Genomic DNA, 20,563 nt, shown 5'->3' on the forward strand with positions numbered 1-20,563 from the left:
CACGTCCCAGCCACGTCCGAGCGACACCCCGAGCCACATCCCAGCAATGCCCCGAGCCATGTCCCAGCCGTGTCCCAGTGACATCCTGAGCCACGTCCCAGCGATGCCCCGAGCCACGTCCCAGCCAGGTCCGAGCAACACCCCGAACCACGTCCCAGCCATGTCCGAGCGACACCCCGAGCCACATCCCAGCGACGCCCCGAGCCATGTCCCAGCCATGTCCCAGTGACATCCTGAGCCACGTCCCAGCGACGCCCCGAGCCACGTCCCATGTTGATCACAGGGTCCAGGAGTGGGTGTGCCCCTGTGCCGGCCTACCAGGGCGGCCCTACACTAACAACCCCGGGGGTGCCCCTGTGCCGGCCCCCTGGGACGGCCCTACACTAACAACCCCGGGGGTGCCCTGTGCCGGCCCCCTGGGATGGCCCTACACTAACAACCCCGGGGGTGCCCCTGTGCCGGCCCCCTGGGACGGCCCTACGCTAACAACCCCGGGGGTGCCCCTGTGCCAGCCCACCAGGGCAGCCCCATAATAACAAACCAGGGTGCAGAGGGCAGCACTAACGAGGAATCGTGCATTAACCAGCCATCCCTGCAGCCCTACAATGCCAAGCGGCGTGGGTGTCTCTGGGTACGTGTGCGCTGTGATAAAACACCCGCCGCTGGCCCCGTGCCCAGCCCCACAGCACCAGCGCTGGTCAGGTCTGCGTGTTACGGAGTAACAGTCCTTGCCAGCCTGCCTGGGATCAGCCTCCCGCCTGGGGGAGGGAAGCCGCGTTCGTTCGGCTGTGGAGGTCACGGAGGAGTGCTGAAGTGCGGGGGCGGGGACGAGAGGCTGCAGGTCTGCCCAGGGCCCTGGCAGCAGGCGAGTTGATGTCTGCCAGATGCCTCGCTGGAGCAGGGATCCACTGGGTGCAAACGGTTCGATGTACCTGCCACCCCCAGGAGCGGCCTGTTCACCTGCCGCAGCCCCGGCTGGAGGAGACGGTGTTAAACCCAGCAAGGCCGGACACCAGCAGAGCCCACTCCCTCCCGGTGCCATGCCCGAGGGGGGATCCGAACCGGTGCCCCGAAGGCACTGGCAGCAGGTCCTCCGTGAGGGGCCCTCGGCCCGGCACTTGCCAGCCTCACGGAGGAGTTCCCAGACACGCTCTAGGGCCATTGGGGCAGGGGAGGGACCGGCCGGGGGGGATGGGGTGGGAGTGAGCTGTGCTGGTCTGAGTCGTTAGCGTCACTGGTAATTACTGTGCTGGGGGGATCTGGGGGTTGGGGCGGGCGCACCTCAAATCACCAAACACAACAGGCTTCAAGTCCCCCTTTCACGCCCCCCAAGACACAGAAACCCGGAGGCCAGGAGCCTTCCTGGGAAGCGGCTGCCGAGCGAAGGAGGCTGGGGAAGGGGCTGCAGGCTCCCCCTGCCCTGGGTAGCCCCCCCAGCATCCCAGGCTGCCAGTGACGAGCAGGTGGGGATTAGACACAGCTGGGGCCACACCGCAGCGCGCTGGGCACGGCCGGGCTCCTTATGTGCTGAGCGAGCCGGGCACGGGGAACGGGAATCCAGAACTGCAGCGGTTCTAGCCCTGGGGGCTTTACCCCCCAAATGGAAGAGGAGAGAGGACAGCAGGGTTAGGGCACATGAAACTGAGGGGGGCTATTAGCTAGAGCTAGGCATGACAGGCACGGGCAAGCTTCCCTCCCCCAGCTCTGCTAGTGCCCCTCACTCCCGACCCGCAGCCCCCTGCGACCCCAGCCCTGGGCCCCCCACCCCCACAGCTCTGCTAGTGCCCCTCACTCCCGACCCGCAGCCCCCTGCGACCCCAGCACTGGGCCCCCACCCCCACAGCTCTGCTAGTGCCCCTCACTCCCGACCCGCAGCCCCCTGGGACCCCAGCCCTGGGCCCCCCACCCCCACAGCTCTGCCAGTGCCCCTCAATCCCGACCCGCAGCCCCCTGCGACCCCAGCACTGGGTTCCCCACCCCCACAGCTCTGCTAGGGCCCCTCACTCCCGACCCGCAGCCCCCTGGGACCCCAGCCCTGGGTTCCCCACCCCCACAGCTCTGCTAGGGCCCCTCAATCCCGACCCGCAGCCCCCTGGGATCCCAGCACTGGGTCCCCTCACCCCCACAGCTCTGCTAGGGCCCCTCAATCCCGACCCGCAGCCCCCTGCTACCCCAGCCCTGGGCTTCCCCCTACCCAAGCTCTGCTGGTGCCCCTCAGTCCTTGAAGTCTGTGGGAGTTGATGGCTCAGCATTACGCAGGGTCAGGCCCCCTGAGAGGAAAGGAGCCCCAGATCACTGCAGTGAGAGGTGGCAGAGGGTGGGTGGGGGCTGGCTGGCAGCCCCAGCGGCCATGGGCACAGCAATGACTCCACCCCCCGCAGCTGGCCCTGGCTGGCAGCCAGCCCCCATGTTCGGGTCGGGGGGTTTCCGCAGCGCCTTAGGAGGAGGCACCTGCTGGGTGAGCCCAGCAGAGGGGGGAGCGGGAGTGCAGGGCAGCTGCATCAGGAGAGGATCTGCAGGAGCCTTCCCTTGGCGGAGAAGGGGCAGACCTAGGCCCACAAAACCTCCCCCTTGCCCCAGCCTCCTCTGGCCCTGCTCCTGGAAGGGGGCAGAGCCCCAGGTTGGGAAACTGCTACCAGCCGGATGAGAGCCACGGTCCTCAGGGCACAGTACCCTCCGGCAGCGCAGGAGCGGAGCAAAGCGGATCGACAGAGATGCCTCTGTCGGCAGGCTGGGCCTGGGGAAAGGCCGCCCGGGAGCAGGGCTGCCCTGGAGCAGAGCCAGCTGCCCCCTGGGACTGGGGGTCTGGAGTGGTGAAGGTGCCAGGGAGGCAGTACTAGTAGGTGATACATTCGAGGACGGGCCAGCTGCAGAGTGTACGGAGGTAAATGGGTGGCCGAGACGAAGGCAGGCACCCACTGAGGCCAACACTCGCAGGCCACACACAGGTGCTGGGGATCTGCCGGGCGTCCTGCAGGAGGCGCTCTGGAGCTCAGAGGCATGGATGTATTTGGGTGCCAAGCTTGCGGCACGACACTGCCATTGCCAGGGACTGACAGGGCATCGGGGCAGGATCGCTGGGACCCCCAGGACAAATCCCAAGAGGCACAGCCCTTGGGGCCAGCGGTGGGACTTGGTCGGAGCAGGGCTGGGAGCTACAGGCTGTGGAGGAAGGGCATGCCCAGGGCAGGAGAGCTGAGCAGTAGCCATGCCAGGCCCTTGGGGGGTGGGAGAGGCAGCAAGGACAGCGCACGGGGAGGGAAGAGGGTCAGATGGGATGGGTGGGGGAGAGGTGCCCAGGGCCCAGAGTGGATTCAGCACAAATGCTGGGGCCAAGGGCTCCCTGGGCATGGGACGCAGCTTCTTGCGGGGCTGGAGAAGTGGGGGGGATAGGCAGGGGAGATGAGGGAGGGTGGGTGGGTATGAGAACAGCCTGGGGTGGCTGCACCTACTCAGGCAGAAGCTGCTCCTGACCCTGTTTCCACTGGCTGCAGGGTCCCTGTGCGGCCGGTCCTGGCCCACCCGCCAGCAGCTGCCTGGTCTCATCTGCTCAGTCTCATCCAGCTGCTGCCTTAGGGGCCCCGACCCGGCCCAGAAGCCTTGCTTCTGTGAGATAGAACACCAGCTAGCAGCATGAGAGGGGTCAGGTTAAGGACTACGCTGTAGGGGTGTGAAAATTAAATGATTGCTTTTTTATTTTATTTTTTATTAAAGTTTCAAGCTACGCAGGGCTGAGATGGGACAATATTTGCATCTGAGACTTCCAGGAAGACCTCTCTGTCCAGTGGGATTAATCAGTTAGTGCCACTTGACACAGTTAAGTGTCACATTGGTTAATCAGTAAGGGTACAGCTACATAGCAAAAAACAAACCAAGCCGCCACCCCAAACCCACAGCAGCAAGCCTCAACTGACTGGGTCTCTTGCTCCTGGGCTGAAAAGAGTGGGATAGCCCTTATGGCTCAGACGCTGAAACCCAATGGGAAGGGTGGCTCAGAGCCTGAGATCCAGCCCCAGCAGGAACGTCTACACTGCTGGTTTTAGCCCTGTAGCATGAGCTAAGTCAGCTGACCCAGTGCAACCCCATACCCCAGAGCAACACCCTGGCACTCCCACATTTACCTTGGTGATATGCTTATGAGAGGTTTTGTACAAAGTAGGCCTCGTGGGGTATCAGTCTAAAAGTCTGCATCTGTTGAACACGAATAGCCTATTAGAGTGTATGTGTGCGTCACCAGACTATGTTGTGAAGTTAGAAACACCCCATACTAATCTTTCAGGTACAATAATGGAGAAGCTAGACACTGATAATGACCCCATTAAAGGGAACCCACACGCCCAGGGACCATGGAGGCTTCTCAGAGGGAGCACGTAGGCAATGGAGGATGCTGGACCGGGGAGCAGCTCAGTGTGAAAGGAAGTCCAGATCGATGGGACAGAGGACTCAGTGGTACTTCAGTTCTAGGTTGTATCTCGGGGAACTTGTCACACCCAGGCTCAGATTCACTGTAGTTTTTGTTTTTCAGTGCAGATGTACCTGACGAGGAATTCCTCTCCGATTCAGCACTGATCCACTCTCCCTCGCTGATGCTATACTGCTGGGAGGTGCTGTCTTTTGGACAAGACGTTAAACCATTTGTGGTCTCTGAAGATCCTAAAGTATTTCTTGTGTGGGTACTTATCCATCCTCCCGCGGCCCAGTGAAATTTCAGCGCAGGTAATTATATCCTTCCTCCTCCCTTGCTGCTGCCGTTTCAACTGAGCTACCCAAACCCTATTGGATAGTGGTGTTGTGTGATGATGCAAAACAGCTTCTGCTTCCACGTAAGAGGTAGCTTATGTTGTCTTCTAAAAAGGAAGCTGAGGCTTAATTAGCTTAAAACAACACAGAGTCCGAGGGCATCTTAAAGACTAACAGATTTATTGGGGCATAAGCTTTCGTGGGTAAAAAACGCAGTTCTTCTGCTGCATGGGGTGAAAATTAGAGATGCAGGCACTATTATACTGACACATGAAGAGAAGGGAGTTACCTCCCCAATTAGCTGTTATTTGTAAAGCACTTTGAGGTACTCAGACACAAAGTACTATAGAAATGATAAAATAACAACCCTGCACCCGCTTAAGGAAGTTTTTCAGCTGCGGTGGTAAAGAGAAGAGGCCTGATGGCTTGTAAACAGAACATAAAAAGCAAGTCTCTCTTTTTGACTTTTCCCACTGTAGAATTCCAGTTGAAAGAGTTAAAGGCAGATACCCATAGATACAGGCTCTGGCTACACTGTTGCAGCGCTGTAGAGTGCCATTCTCACCCAGGGGTGTGAAAAAACAGGCCCCTGAGTGCAGCAAGTTACAGTGCTGTAACACGCCTGTGTAAACAGTGTCCCCCAGGGAGGGGGAGTACCAGGAGCCCTCTCTCCCAGCACTGGTGCATGACCACACTCGCACTCCAACGCGCTGCCAGGGGAGCACTCCCAGGGCAGTGATTTGACCTTTGGAGCGTAGCCATGCCCACAGCAAAATCCTTCGGGGCACTAATTACATTGCCCAGAGGGAGAGACTACCTTGGAGATGTGCTGAACTGTAACCTAAGCCTGAGTGAGAATGAGTCTGTAGTCTAGTGGTTAGGGAGTCTACCTGGGAGGCGAGAGACCTGGGTGTGACGCTGTGTAATAAGATGACCATTTATATCTTTGACATTCATAGAATATCAGGGTTGGAAAGGACCTCAGGAGGTCATCTAGTCCAACCCCCTGCTCAATTTTGCCTCAAATCTTCTACAAAGTAGGGCACGTAAGGTGTCAGTGGAAAAATTCTGATTTGCTAAGTCTGATGATCCTGTTTATACGCATGTATCATTTTTGTATCAGAAGTTATGAATATTGGCTATGCACTGGCAACATACATACATATTTCAGAGTAGCAGCCATGTTAGTCTGTATTCGCAAAAAGAAAAAAGGAGGACTTGGGGCACCTTAGAGACTAACAAATTTATTTGGAGCATAAGCTTTCGTGAGCTAAAGCTCATTTCATTGGCTGCATCGTATTCCTAGGTAACACCCACCAGGTAAAATAGAAATTAAGGCCAGACAGCTATCTATTGATGGCACATCAAGGACACTTAGTTCTCACAATGGGACATAGAAGAAACTCACTCCACCCAGATAGCTCTTCCTGTGGACACCTCAGCAAGAATATGGGCAATGGCTACCCCGAGAGTCATCAAGCTATGTAAGGACATGTGATATGCTCATGTAACCCTGGACTCCATCTTAGGCCAGTACCTTTCCCCAAGTAGAGACAGTACATTTCCAGGCATGTGGCAAAGGGTATAAAAGACCCTGGAGCTATCTCTATTTTGCCTCTTTCCTGCCCTGATTCTCTGGACTGGATTTACAACTAAAAGGAGAATTTGAACTATGGACTGAAGAGCTTCCAATCTTTTGGAAGTTACCACAGAGAGAGACTTTCCAAACCAGCAGTCTATTCCATCACTGCTGCAAACCTGATATAAGGACTTAATGGTTAATAAATCATATACATACAAATAATTGCCAACTTTCTTCTTTTATGATTAAACTTTAGTTTTTAGTTACTCAAGAACTGGAATCAGCGTGATTATTGGGTAAAATCTGAGGTATATATTGACCAGGCTAAGTGGCTGATCTATTGAGATTAGAAGGACCCTATGTTTGATTAAATTGGTTTTCAGTAACCACTCATCTTAGAATCCAGTATCTGGGTGATGAGACAAGGGCTGGAGTGTCTGAGGACACTGCATTTTTGACTTCTTGTTGACCAGTGTGGCGAGACAGAAGAAGAAGTTTACTTTTGTTGCTGGTTTGGTATGCTCCACTAAGAGCCACCACCAGTTTGGGGTGAGCCTGCCCTATTTCACAGGGGTTTGTCTGGAATTTGGCACTGTCAGCTGTGACCCACTGAGGCACAGGGACACTGGGTCCAGTCCCCCACTCCAATGACTCATTTAGCCAGAGCAGTTTATCAAAATGCATATTCTCCACACCTGGCTGCCCCTCGACCCACCCTTAATTCGTGGGCTAACACTGTAGGTTCATCACTGAAGAACTGGTTCTTGAGAAGGTTTTTGAATAAGGGCATTTGAAAGCAGTGCAAGAGAATCCACAGAGTGGACAGATGCGCTCTACCTGTGAAATAGTAGCTGGAAGGTTTGCAAAAGAAAAGAACGAAGGTCTCCAGCGATGGTCTCCCCTCTGTTCTGCCAAGTTCATATGTCTGACACATTTCGCCAGAATCACTGGTGGCACCTGCAATTAACATATGAGCAGATTAACAGAGGCCAGACCTGACAACAAGCAGTGGGTTACAAGGCATTTCTAATGTTACAGATAGACCTATCAGTCTATCCATCCTATGTTCCTCATGGTGGTATGACTGCCTAGGTGTCAAAGAAAAACAGTGGATACAATATCTCATGGCTGAATTCATCTCACAATATGATGTAGAGAACATCCCATGAAGAGCTCATGCGGAGATTAGCGTGGTATAAACGATGGATAAAAATACAGAATGGGTTGATATCACACTCTTGTAAGGAAAAAATCAAGATCTCATCATTCACCTTTGGTCAAGGGCATCAATCAATGCAGAGGAAAAGATACTTCTTAAAAAGTTCATAACAACATTACCGAAGACATCATGGTGTAGCAGTCGGGTAGAGGACAGGGATTCTGCTGACTCAGGTTATATCCCTGACTCTGCCACTGACATCCTGTTTGAACAGAGTCAGTAAGGAGGAGTAACTATACTGATATTTGTAAAGTTACTATGTAAGAGCAGAATGCTATTAGTATCCTTACCAATGTGCCCTCTAATGTTTTACATCCATGTGCAGAATGAATTTTGTTATGTGCACCAATATGGAGGGGATGTGGGGCGGAGATGGGGCCGAGGGGTTTGGAATGCAGGAGAGGGCTCGGGGCTGGGGCAGAGGGTTGGGGTGCAGGGTGTGAGGGCTCCAGCTGGCGGTGTGGGCTCTGGCATGAAGCCAGAGATGAAGGGCTGGGGTGCAGGCTGCCCCAGGGCTGGGGTGGGGAGAGAGGCGCCTGTCCCCACCGCAGCCCCGCCTGCCCAAACTTGCTCCCCGCCCACCCCCTACCTCTGTCCTCTCCAGGCCCTTGTGGCTCTGCCCCTGTGCAGCCCTTGATAGCCTGCTGCATGGCCACGCAGCTTAGGGAAAGCTTAGCTTGTAGCCTATTTTCAAAGCTGCAAAAAGACGTGTACACCGCAAGGTTTATAGGGTTTTGTACCTCTAGCTGCAGTTTAATTGTAACTACTATTGCCACTTTTTACCAGCACAAAGAGTGTGTGTCATTTAAATGATTGCGTCGGATACCAAAAGTTTTCAACTATAAAAAACAATATCCAACAGTGTGAGCACAAAAGTGTGTGCTACCTTCAATTTGGTTGGGAATGCACTCTGTCTTAAAGATGTCGATCAAATAATCAAGCAAAATTCCGTATATCACCACAGACCAAATGCATGCAAGCCAGTAAAAAACATTGGGGGTGTGGGGGGAGGAGGAGGAAGAAGAGAGAGAAAGAAATTGAGACTCTCTACAATTTTATTCCTGTTTGTCAACATTTCAAGGAAAAAAGGCTTTCCAAATTTCCAAATGTGAAAATTGACCATCTGTAGTAAGAACCTACTGCCGGTAATTTAGCTCCCTCTGCTGGTTTTACACCAGCAATGCTCTGTCCCTGAGCACATCCTGACATCAAAAGTCTGAATGCCCAATCAAGCAAGCTGTTAACAGAGCGACTTTGACAAAATGCAGCTTCATTAGGAAGAGCAGGTGATAGCACACAGCTGAGTTTTCAAAAAGAAAAAGATTTGGTAGGATAAGCTAGTTTAAACTAGTTTCAGAGTAGCAGCCGTGTTAGTCTGTATCTGCAAAAAGAAAAAGGAGGACTTGTGGCACCTTAGAGACAAATTTATTTGAGCATAAATTTGTTTTTGTCTCTAAGGTGCCACAAGTCCTCCTTTTTCTTTTTGCAGATACAGACTAACACGGCTGTTACTCTGAAACTAGTTTAGTCTCTAAGGTGCCACAAGAATTCCTTTTCTAGTTTAAAAGAACAGCAAATATTATAAACTTCTATACAGATATCGTTAAAGACATAAAAAGCAAACACCAGCGTTGTTGTGTGGCTTATTTATTTATTTTAAATAATCAGGTTTAGTGGAGGAGGTATGACAACATTCTTTTCAAATTACAATTGATTCCATTACTCCCATTTGTGTTAGTAAACCTGCATTTGAGGAAGGGTTAAAGTTTCTGGGTAAGATTTCCAGAAGCACTTGGTGTTTGCTTATCTCCCCTTCACTGAAGTCAATGGGAGAACTTCAGCAGGAGCAGAGTTAAGCCAATGCTGACTGCTTTTGAAAAATATCCCACTCTGCATGTGAGGTGCTGAGTCGCACACCTGGGCCATGTAAACCACTTGAATTCAAGTGGTAGGGCCTACACCCAACCCTCTGCCGCAGCCCTGAGCCTCCTCCCACATTCTGAACCCCTCAGCCCCACCCCCACCACACATCACCTCCATATTGGTTCACATAACAAAATTAATTCTGCACATGGATGGAAAAAGTTAGAGGGAACACTGGTCTTTCAAAGCTAAGGAATCCAAATATCAAGTTTCCATGATGGGAAGAGAAGGTTAAGTTTAAATACAAAATCCCACTAACTTGTAGTATTTTAAGATGTACTTATACAGTGTTTCCATCCAAGGATTTCCAAGCACTTGATAAAGAAAGCGAAGTATTGTCATCTCAGTTGTACAAATGGAACAATAAATGCATAAAGAGGTTAAGTGACATACCCACAGTCACAAAGCAAGTCAGTGGCAGGGTCGGGGATATAACCCAGCTTTCCTGACTCTCAATCCAATGCCTTATTCACTACACCACACTGCCTCTGTAATTATGTTTGCTATCCTGTAAGGGACATCTCAGGCCTCTAGATGCCATTTGGGACCAACTGTTGCAGGACTTTGCAACTCCAGATTATACATTTCCAGGAACAAGTAAAAACCTAAACAATTTCCTTGGAATAGTGCCCTCCACCTGGTAATGTTAAGAGTGTTCAGATACTGTCAGGGCACAGCAGTGAGCAAGCCCCTAGGGTGAGATTTTCAGAAGTGCTCCACACTGGCATAACTCTGACCACAGACTTCACTGGGAGCAATCTCCCACTGACTTCAATGGCAGCAGTGTCAGGCCAGCGCTGACAGCTTTTGAAAATCCCATTGCTAAAGGCCCTAGCAAGCACGAACAAGATCTCATTGGCTCGCAAAGGTATGGCAGGAAGCAGCGTAAGGAAATGGGGAGAGCTACAGAAAGGTCTAATACACAATTCCAGCCTCTTACATCTCTCCTGGGGTGTAGCTCTTCTCCATGATTTCTTTAGCTGTGTGGAGCATGCCATCAAACATGGTCCTGATGTCTGCGTGTAGATGTTGATACATCCGATGTTGCATTATCTTTGACTCGTTGCTTGTAATAAACTCTGACTGCCTTGAAAACGTGGAAAAAACCCCAGATATTAGATACCATTCAGCAGCCAAAGAGAACAGGAGACTGCAAATATGCCCGTGCCTCTCTCTTCTTTGTTTGGATAGACAATCTTGCCCCATCATCCCCGTTTGAGTTTTCCTTGGTACCAGTTGTCAGGCTGCCTCTAGTGTATCTGGGACCTCTGCTGCAATAATGCACTGGGAGTGCGGTGGTTAACCTGAGGCTATATGTGTGTGGACACCTCTGTCATCACCAGGGACGGAACCCAGGACCTACAGCTGCAAGAGCCCCTGTACTGCTTCAGTAAAAGGGGTTAACTCTATTAGCTGAGTAAGCCAGCTCAAATCCTCCAAGTGGACTAGCTACTAGAAGGAGACAACCATGCACATTTAGCCAGAGAGTTGCAGTGACAACTCCACTGAAGTAGGAAATCAATTCATCATCAAGAAATCCTTCTTACCTCAGTGACTTTGGAACAGCTCTGTCAGAAAAGCAACCAAATACACTAACCACTAACACAGCCTCAGTGAAGACTTCTCAAGGAAGACAGGGCAAATGCTCCTTCCACTCCTTGCAATCAGATACAACATGCTCAATGGATTAGGCCTTGAGGCAGACACTTTACCTAGTGCTGTAAACTGAGCTGCTTATTTTATTTTAACTGATGTTCAGATTCCCACCCAACTGAACTGGGAAGGGGACTGTAGTTAGGTGGTGGTTGTCTCTCCCTCTCTGCGTCGGAAGGAGGCCACACTGCCTCACTATGCCATCGGGATCTCAGCCTAGTATTGGGGGTAATTAGCAGTTAGACATTAGTATCCCCACTGCAGTTTTTAAAAAAGCCACCCAAAGCTATTTGTACACTGAGATGTTCCTGAGCAGAGATCTCGTGTGACTCCTGGCAAATTCCATGATTTGGACAAACTGAAAAGAACGTAATGGAAAGAAAAAAATACTGATCATCTTAACTAGAATGGCTCTAGTCTGTGCTACTAATTACCCCATCCTTGCCCACAAATTACCTACGGTTAACAAAAGGCCCCATCCCTGCCCATTGAAGATTAACCATAAGTATTCATGCTACCTGCTGCTGCATGTGGATTTGAGCAAGTCGCTGCAGTTTGGCAGCATGGTCAGGAGCAGCTGCAAAGCACACAGAACAAAAGAACAAAAACTGCTTAGTTTTTACATCCAGGAAATTTGCAGTTACCAAAGTAGAGACAACTGTGTAAAAGCATATTTAAAGTGTTTCTATTGGGATTAATTTAATAATACACTTCTTTAATACACTTCTTTGTCAGAGGAAGCACATTACAGCTCAGAATGCCCTGAAGAGAAATACTGCTGGCCACCATACCACCACTGGTTACTGCCACTTTACTGCAAAGTAAGTGAAATGCCAACATTTTAGTTGTTTGTGTACACGCTGATCAGAACCAACCTAAAACAACTTTCCAAAGTCACCCCTCTGCTGCTTCTGGGGCCGTGAGATATGGGTCCCAAGCTGAGGATTAGATGCCCAAGAGACTTGTATGAAGCATGCAGATGGATTACTGTATGTGAATATTACTGATAAGCAACTGCATGGAGACTAGAGAGACCTCACTGTGCAAGGGGCAGGGATACTCAGTGAACAGGAAGCTACCCCTTAGAATGGAGACTTTCTACTGAGTTTTTCCCTATAAGATTCTAAGGATTCTCTAAAGTGTGTATCTGTTGGCCTCCACTTTCCCTCATAGTTACACTGGCTCACTGGACCAGCATCTCAGGAATATTTAACAGTCCAGCAAGTATAACATGGCTCTGGGGTCACTGAAATTCATCCTTCCTGTACAGTGGGAGTATCGTAGCCAGGAGAATACATTCAAGCCCATAGAATATCAGGGTTGGAAGGGACCTCAGGAGGTTATCTAGTCCAACCCCTTGCTCAAAAGCAGGACCAATCCCCAATTAAATCATCCCAGCCAGGCCTTTGTCAAGCCTGACCTTAAAAACTTCTAAGGAAGGAGATTCCACCACCTCCCTAGGCAACGCATTCCAGTGTTTCACCACCCTCATAGTGAAAAAGTTTTTCCTAATATCCAACATAAACCTCCCCCCCTGCAACTTGAGACCATTACTCCTTGTCCTGTCATCAGCTACCACTGAGAACAGCCTAGAGCCATCCTCTTTGGAACCACCTCTCAGGTAGTTGAAAGTAGCTATCAAATCCCCCCTCATTCTTCTCTTGTGCAGACTAAACAATCCCAGTTCCCTCAGCCTCTCCTCATAAGTCATGTGTTCCAGACCCCTAATCATTTTTGTTGCCCTTCGCTGGACTCTCTCCAATTTATCCACATCCTTTTTGTAGTGTGGGGACCAAAACTGGACACAGTACTCCAAATGAGGCCTCACCAATGTCGAATAGAGGGGGACGATCACGTCCCTCGATCTGCTGGCTATGCCCCAACTTATACATCCCAAAATGCCATTGGCCTTCTTGGCAACAAGGGCACACTGTTGACTCATATCCAGCTTCTCGTCCACTGTCACCCCTAGGTCCTTTTCCGCAGAACTGCTGCCTAGCCATTCGGTCCCTAGTCTGGAGCAGTGCCTTGGGTTCTTCCGTCCTAAGTGCAGGACCCTGCACTTATCCTTATTGAACCTCATCAGATTTTGTTTGGCCCAATCCTCCAATTTGTCTAGGTCCCTCTGTATCCTATCCCTGCCCTCCAGCGTATCTACCTCTACTCCCAGTTTAGTATCATCCGCAAATTTGCTGAGAGTGCAATCCACACCATCCTCCAAATCATTTATGAAGATATTGAACAAAACCGGCCCCACGACCGACCCCTGGGGCACTCCACTTGACACCGGCTGCCAACTAGACATGGAGCCATTGATTACTACCCGTGGAGCCCGACAATCTAGCCAACTTTCTACCCACCTTATAGTGCATTCATCCAGCTCATACTACTTTAACTTGCTGACAAGAATATTGTGGGAGACCATGTCAAAAGCTTTGAGTACATTAGCTTTTTCCACATCCTCTGTCACTAGGTTGCCTCCCTCATTCAGTAAGGGGCCCACACTTTCCTTGGCTTTCTTCTTGTTGCCAACATACCTGAAGAAACCCTTCTTGTTACTCTTGACATCTCTTGCTAGCTGCAGCTCCAGGTGCGATTTGGCCCTCCTGATATCATTCCTACATGCCAGAGCGATATTTTTATACTCTTCCCTGGTCATATGTCCAACCTTCCACTTCTTGTAAGCTTTTTTTTATGTTTAAGATCCGCTAGGATTTCACCGTTAAGCCAAGCTGGTCGCCTGCCATATTTACTGTTCTTTCGACACATCGGGATGGTTTGTCCCTGTAACCTCAACAGGGATTCCTTGAAATACAGCCAGCTCTCCTAGACTCCTTTCCCCTTTATGTTCGTTCCCCAGGGGATCCTACCCATCAGTTCCCTGAGGGAGTTGAAGTCTGCTTTCCTGAAGTCCAGGGTCCGTATCGTGCTGCTTACCTTTCTTCCCTGTGTCAGGATCCTGAACTCAACCAACTCATGGTCACTGCCTCCCAGATTCCCATCCACTTTTGCTTCCCCCACTAATTCTACCCGGTTTGTGAGCAGCAGGTCAAGAAAAGCTCCCCCTCTAGTTGGCTCCTCCAGCACTTGCACCAGGAAATTGTCCCCTACGCTTTCCAAAAACTTCCTGGACTGTCTATGCACCGCTGTATTGCTCTCCCAGCAGATATCAGGAAAATTAAAGTCACCCATGAGAACCAGGGCGTGCGATCCAGTAGCTTCCACGAGCTGCCGGAAGAAAGCCTCATCCACCTCATCCCCCTGGTCCGGTGGTCTATAGCAGACTCCCACCACTACATCATTCTACATCACCCATGTTGCTGAAGAGGACTGCCATGCCACATTCTGTATTTGTTCTGCATGCTGCTGCACTGCTTTAGTCTTCTTAGACTGCAAACTCTTCAGAGCTGGAAACTCTTACAATGGTTTCCGGTTAGTTGAGGCAGACAGCTAGAGAACTTTTAAAAACAGCATTTCCACACACTTCTCAGCACGAAGAGTAACAAAAGAGAGGCCACTGGTCTTTGCTAACATCAAGACAGCAGCTACGAAAAGGTAGCTTGCAAATGAGCACGTTACCTTTGATGTGGCAGGCGACCAGCTTGGCTTAACAGTGGAATCCTTGCTGCTCTTAAACACAAAAAAGGAGCTTACAAGAAGTGGAAGATTGGACAAATGACCAGGGAAGAGTATAAAAATATTGCTCAGGCATGCAGGAGTGAAATCCAGAAGGCCAAATCACACATGGAGGTGCAGCTAGCAAGAGATGTTAAGAGTAACAAGAAGGGTTTCTTCAGGTACGTTAGAAACAAGAAGAAAGTCAAGGAAAGTGTGGGCCCCTTACTGAATGAGGGAAGCAACCGTCTGACAGAGGACGTGGAAAAAGCTAATGTACTCAATGCTTTTTTTGCCTTTGTCTTCGCGAACAAGGTCAGCTCTCAGACTGCTGCACTGGGCAGCACAGCACGGGGAGGAGACGACCAGCCCTCTGTGGAGAAAGAAGTAGTTCGGGACTATTTAGAAAAGCTGGACGAGCATAAGTCCATGGGGCTGGATGCGCTGCATCCGAGAGTGCTAAAGGAATTGGCGGATATGGTTGCAGAGCCATTGGCCCTTATCTTTGAAAACTCATGGCAACTGGGGGAGGTCCCGGACAACTGGAAAAAGGCTAATGTAGTGCCCATCTTTAAAAAAGGGAAGGAGGATGATCCTGGGAACTACAGGCCAGTCAGCCTCGCCTCAGTCCCTGGAAAAATCATGAAGCAGGTCCTCAAGGAATCAATTCTGAAGCACTTAGAGGAGAGGAAAGTGATCAGGAACAGTCAACATGGATTCACCAAGGGCAAGTCATGCCTGATTAATCTAATTGCCTTCTATGATGAGATAACTGGCTCTGTGGATGAGGGGAAAGCAGTGGACCTGTTGTTCCTTGACTTTAGCAAAGCTTTTGACACGGTCTCCCACAGTATTCTTGCCAGTAAGTTAAAGTAGTATGGGCTGGATGAATGGACTATAAGGTGGATAGAAAGTTGGCTAGATTGTCGGGCTCAACAGGTAGTGATCAATGGCTCCATGTCTAGTTGGCAGCCGATATCCAGTGGAGTGCCCCAAGGGTCGGTCCTGGGGCCGGTTTTGTTCAATATCTTCATAAATGATCTGGAGGATGGTGTGGATTGCACTCTCAGCAAATTTGCGGATGACACTAAACTGGGAGGAGAGGTAGATATGCTGGAGGGTAGGGACAGGATACAGAGGGACCTAGACAAATTGGAGGATTGGGCCAAACGAAATCTGATGAGGTTCAACAAGGACAACTGCAGAGTCCTGCACTTAGGATGGAAGAATCTCATGCACCTCTACAGACTAGGGATCGAATGGCTAGGCAGCAGTTCGGCAGAAAAGGACTTAGGGGTTACAGTGGATGAGAAGCTGGATATGAGTCAACAGTGTGCCATTGTTGCCAAGAAGGCCAATGGCATTTTGGGATGTATAAGTAGGGGCATTGCCAGCAGATCGAGGGACGTGATTGTTCCCCTCTATTCGACATCGGTGAGGCCTCATCTGGAGTACTGTGTCCTGTTTTGGGCCCCACACTACAAAAAGGATGTGGAAAAATTGGGAAGAGTCCAGCGGAGGGCAACAGAAGTGATTAGGGGCCTGGAACACATGACTTATGAGGAGAGGCTGAGGGAACTGGGTTTGTTTAGTCTGCACAAGAGAAGAATGAGGGGGGATTTGATAGCTGCTTTCAACTACCTGAAAGGGAGTTCCAGAGAGGATGGCTCTAGACTGTTCTCAGTGGTAGCAGATGACAGAACGAGGAGCAATGGTCTCAAGTTGCAGTGGGGGAGGTTTAGGTTGGATATTAGGAAAAACTATTTCACTAGGAGGGTGGTGAAGCACTGGAATGCGTTACTTAGGGAGGTGGTGGAATCTCCTTCCTTAGAAGTTTTTAAGGTCAGGCTTGACAAAGGCCTGGCTGGGATGATTTAGTTGGGGATTGCTCCTGCTTTGAACAGGGGATTGGACTAGATGACCTCCTGAGGTCCCTTCCAACCCTGATATTCTATGATGATTCTATGATTCTGTGTGTGCACTGTCCAAGAACGGCTGGAGGTTGTTCACCTGTTCCAGAAGGGCGGCTTGGGAAAGAATAAACTGCTCCTCCGGTTTAAAAGACAGAGAAGGAGAAGTTTAAGTCAAACACTATTTCAGCTTTCCACAGATGAGAAAAAATAAGTTGATTAATTGGCCTGGTTCAGCTTCCCCTTCTCATAAGGCAATCAAACCTACACGCAGCAGAAAGACTTCACCACAACGATACTGTGGGTTACTATCACACCTTCCAACCAATCAAGGATCTCTGTGCCTTTCGCAAACATCCCCCACCCTTTTCTGGGGTAGCTATTATCAGATGGGGAAACAGAAGCTCAAAGGCAGCACACAGTACATAAAAGGGAAGAACCAGGAGCAGAAGCCAGGATGTTCCTCACTGAGCTAGCAATGGAAAAAGCACATTTTTTTGCTCTTTCATTGGCTCAGTTGTTGAGCCCCATTAAAAGTCAACCTCGTGGCTCCGACTCTCCCTTGCTTACACCAATAAGAATCGGGGACAATGCCACTGGAGACAATGGAGTTACACACGCCTACCACAGGAGAGGGGCGACTCAGGTCCCCTGTGAGAGAGCAGGGCAGGGTTAGAAGTTCAATACTTATGAACACTGAAGTATATATATTGTGATGTTTAAGAGCAGTTTTGTTACCATAACAGTTGCTAGACATAGGGAAACAATTCCACACACCCCTTCTCCACCCCCCTTCCCCCCTGCAAAGCTTCTGACCAAAGGCTAGACAGACTCAGAGAGAGTCAAGGTCCATTACTCATTCAGGGAAGGCCTTTGGTAGCAAGAAAAGCATTCCTCATGCAGGAACTAGCTCCACGGTGCCAGTTGCATTCCAAGTGCATGCCAGGGAGCCAGACTGGGGACTGAACCAGGCTTGTTCTTCCCTGTACAATTCATACTGTAGTTTCTCCAGTTCTGATCTTTTACTGAAGCATTGGCCAGTTTACAGGGGAAGATGAGAAGCCAAATGAGGCATTTCCATCCTAAGCCCATGATTAAAAGAGAGATGGACAGGTGCATTCAGTTAAGATCTCCCTCACCCTGCTTGTCTTGAGAGCTTTTGGGGAATGAGCATACTCCTTTCATTTCATGACATGCCTGCTAAGATGAACTGCAGTTTCATGGCATCGGGAACAGCCATTCGATCAATGTACCGAGGATCCAGGTATTTTATTAAATCTTCAACTAAGATCAGAAGTAGGTTACAGGGAGGGAGAGAGAGAAGTGATTAGTTCTGGAAGTACTGCCAGTTGCAACTTCCTACTTACTACAAAATTTTGCTAAAAAGAATCAGCAGCTATAGTATTTCTATAGTACCATGAACTTTCACAGCATTTTATAGACCACTTGAATGACATACTCTGCCTCAAAGAGCTTACAAATCTGAGCTGACTAACTAGTTTAGACAACAATCCAGATGTAGGAAGATGCAGAGGCATCCTCAGTGGGGGATCGGAGAGGAATGGCTTTTGACTCAACAGTACAAAGTCGCTGCTGCACCAAGCCTGTAAGTTTCCTTGTTTGATTTTATTTTAAAGAAGTGTGTACTCACATGGCCCAACGCCAATAGGCACCCATTATTTACACAAGGTCCCACTAACCTTCTAAGTATTACATTAGCCAATTTTAAATTCAACTGCAGAGGTCACAATTCATTCTTTAAAGGGAAGGCACAGAGCGAGTCCTCCCTTTCCATCATGTGGCCTGCTACTTCCCCTGCCCTCTGAAATGTCTTTCCTTTACACACGCAAGTCTTGCTTTCTGAAGCTGGCCGAGGGTGTGCTGAAGTGGCACCAGTGTCCTCTCCAGGCACAGCATGCCGTTTCTGCGACATCTCTCCTCTGATACAAAAATCCCAAGGTTGCTTGCAATCGGAGTTGTCCTTGATAGACACAGCAGGGAGTAATAAGCTCCAATGCCAGTGAGAAGTCAAAGCCCATGATTTTCTGCAGGTGCACATACACTGAATATGTACTACCCCTTGCTGATAACACCAGGCCTGATGGGCTGCAGATTTCTAGGGGGATCTGATCACAGTGGGTAGAATGCACAGTCCTAGGGAAGGAATAAAGCTGAAACCTTAGATTTTAGATCTCTGATAATGGAACAGAAACCAAAGTAGATGCCTTACTCTCACAAGGTACACCCCACTCAAGAGAGCTGCCAGCTTGTCTACTCAGTCATAATTAGATCCTTTGGAGGCAAAGGAAGGTTGTTTTTAAACCCACTGCAAAACACACCTCAAATGATCTCAGACAGGCCACCCAACAAGACCACCACATAAAATACAATTTGGATCTAAATCCTGGGGGTAAAAAAACCGCAACACACAAATGCTGGATGAATACTTACTTTTCTTATATAAAATTTTAATCCTCTCTCTTTTGCTTGTAATGTTCCCCAAAGCCACCTGAACTTTCACCAAACCATCTGCTGCCTAGAAGGTAAGAGATGGTATAAACCAAACAGGGATTAAGTGACACTTCCTGGATCCCAATAAGACTAAACTGTCAGGAACAGACCAGCAGTGACAGGAGATAAAATGTCTATTTAAAACGGATGAATGCATCCGATGAAGTGAGCTGTAGCTCACAAAAGCTTATGCTCAAATAAATTGGTTAGTCTCTAAGGTGCCACAAGTCCTCCTGTTCTTTCTGCGAACACAGACTAACACGGCTGCTGCTCTGAAACCTATTTAAAACGGTTTCAGCTACTAACATTCACAGGCAGCATAGTTCAAGGAGCTGCCCGAATGGTCACGTGACGTTCCGAGGGGCTGCTAAACAGAGCCCGTGTTGTACCCCAGAGGGGGCGGCAATTCAGAAGTAAACGAAGCAGCCCCGAGCCAGGCAGCCCGTCGGGGCACTGGGACAAAAGGCCCCGCACTAGTCCTCCTGCCCCCCGTGCAGGGCCTGCCCCCCCGGCCCGGGAGCGCTCTGCCCGCCGGGGAGCATCGCTGGGGGCAGGAGTGGAGCGAGCAAGGCCCTGGAGGAGAACCCGCAGCCGGGGGGGGGGGTTATGGCCGCGCTGCTGAAGGAACCAACAGCCAAAGCTTGGCGCCCCCCCCAGGCCAATCCCCGCCCCCCACGAGCCTCCCCCCCCCGGCCAATCCCTGCCCCCCCAAGAGCGCGCCCCCCCCGGGCCCAATCCCCGCCCCCCACGAGCCCCCCGGCGCTGCTGCCGGGCAATGCGGAGGCTGGAGCCACCCGCCCCTGGAGCGGCGCAAGGCCCCGAGCCGCAGGCTCCGCGCGGGCCCAGCCCAGGGGCCCTGGATGGTCCCCTGGTGGGGGGAGCCGGCCCCGCAGCGGGGGTCACACACAGGCCGGGGGGCGGGTGCTGAGGGGTCCGCCCAGTCCCGGGCCGCCCCGGCCCCGAACACCCGCCGCTCCAGCGCCTCCACCCGGTCCTGCAGCCCTCCGCCCGCCGCCATCTTGTCCACACCCGGCCGGCCGGAAGCGGGGGCGGGACTCCCCCGTGACAGGAGCCAATCGAACGCGGCCTCTCCAGAATTGACGGGCGAAGGCAGGGGCGGTTAAATCCGATGATCTGGTCCAGCATGCCCTGCTCCCCCAGCTCCAAGCGTTGCCATGGAGATGATCAGTCCCAGCATGCCCTGCTCCCCCAGCTCCAAGCGTTGCCATGGAGATGATCAGTCCCAGCATGCCCTGCTCCCCCAGCTCCAAGCGTTGCCATGGAGATGATCAGTCCCAGCATGCCCTGCTCCCCAGCTCCGTGTGTTGCCATGGAGATGATCAGTCCCAGCATGCCCTGCTCCCCCAGCTCCAAGTGTTGCCATGGAGATGATCAGTCCCAGCATGCCCT

General features: G+C 50.8%; 1 protein-coding gene across 4 annotated transcripts; it reads right to left on the bottom strand.

Moving 5' to 3' along the window:
- Nucleotides 1-3,671: 3,671 nt before the first annotated feature.
- Nucleotides 3,672-20,558, bottom strand: LOC125636709 (dynactin subunit 3). Of its 4 annotated transcripts, none has more exons than XM_075128326.1 (7): nucleotides 20,183-20,485; nucleotides 19,094-19,178; nucleotides 17,840-17,926; nucleotides 11,636-11,694; nucleotides 10,405-10,551; nucleotides 7,160-7,279; nucleotides 3,672-4,847 (listed from the first exon to the last, which is right to left on the bottom strand). In XM_075128326.1, the coding sequence occupies exons 1-5, from the start codon at nucleotides 20,297-20,299 to the stop codon at nucleotides 10,462-10,464; spliced, it is 438 nt and encodes a 145-aa protein (XP_074984427.1). In that variant the 5' UTR covers nucleotides 20,300-20,485; the 3' UTR covers nucleotides 3,672-4,847; nucleotides 7,160-7,279; nucleotides 10,405-10,461. The 4 variants fall into 4 exon arrangements, with proteins under 4 accessions (XP_074984427.1, XP_074984428.1, XP_048706229.1 ...); XM_075128327.1 differs by lacking the exon at nucleotides 3,672-4,847 and adding an exon at nucleotides 11,236-11,333 and having other exon boundaries at nucleotides 4,904-7,279; nucleotides 20,183-20,558; XM_048850272.2 differs by lacking the exon at nucleotides 3,672-4,847 and having other exon boundaries at nucleotides 4,904-7,279.
- Between the last annotated feature and the right edge of the window lie 5 nt (nucleotides 20,559-20,563).

This window comes from Caretta caretta, chromosome 5 (genome assembly GCF_965140235.1).
Source record: "Caretta caretta isolate rCarCar2 chromosome 5, rCarCar1.hap1, whole genome shotgun sequence".
NCBI classification, from domain to species: domain Eukaryota; kingdom Metazoa; phylum Chordata; order Testudines; family Cheloniidae; genus Caretta; species Caretta caretta.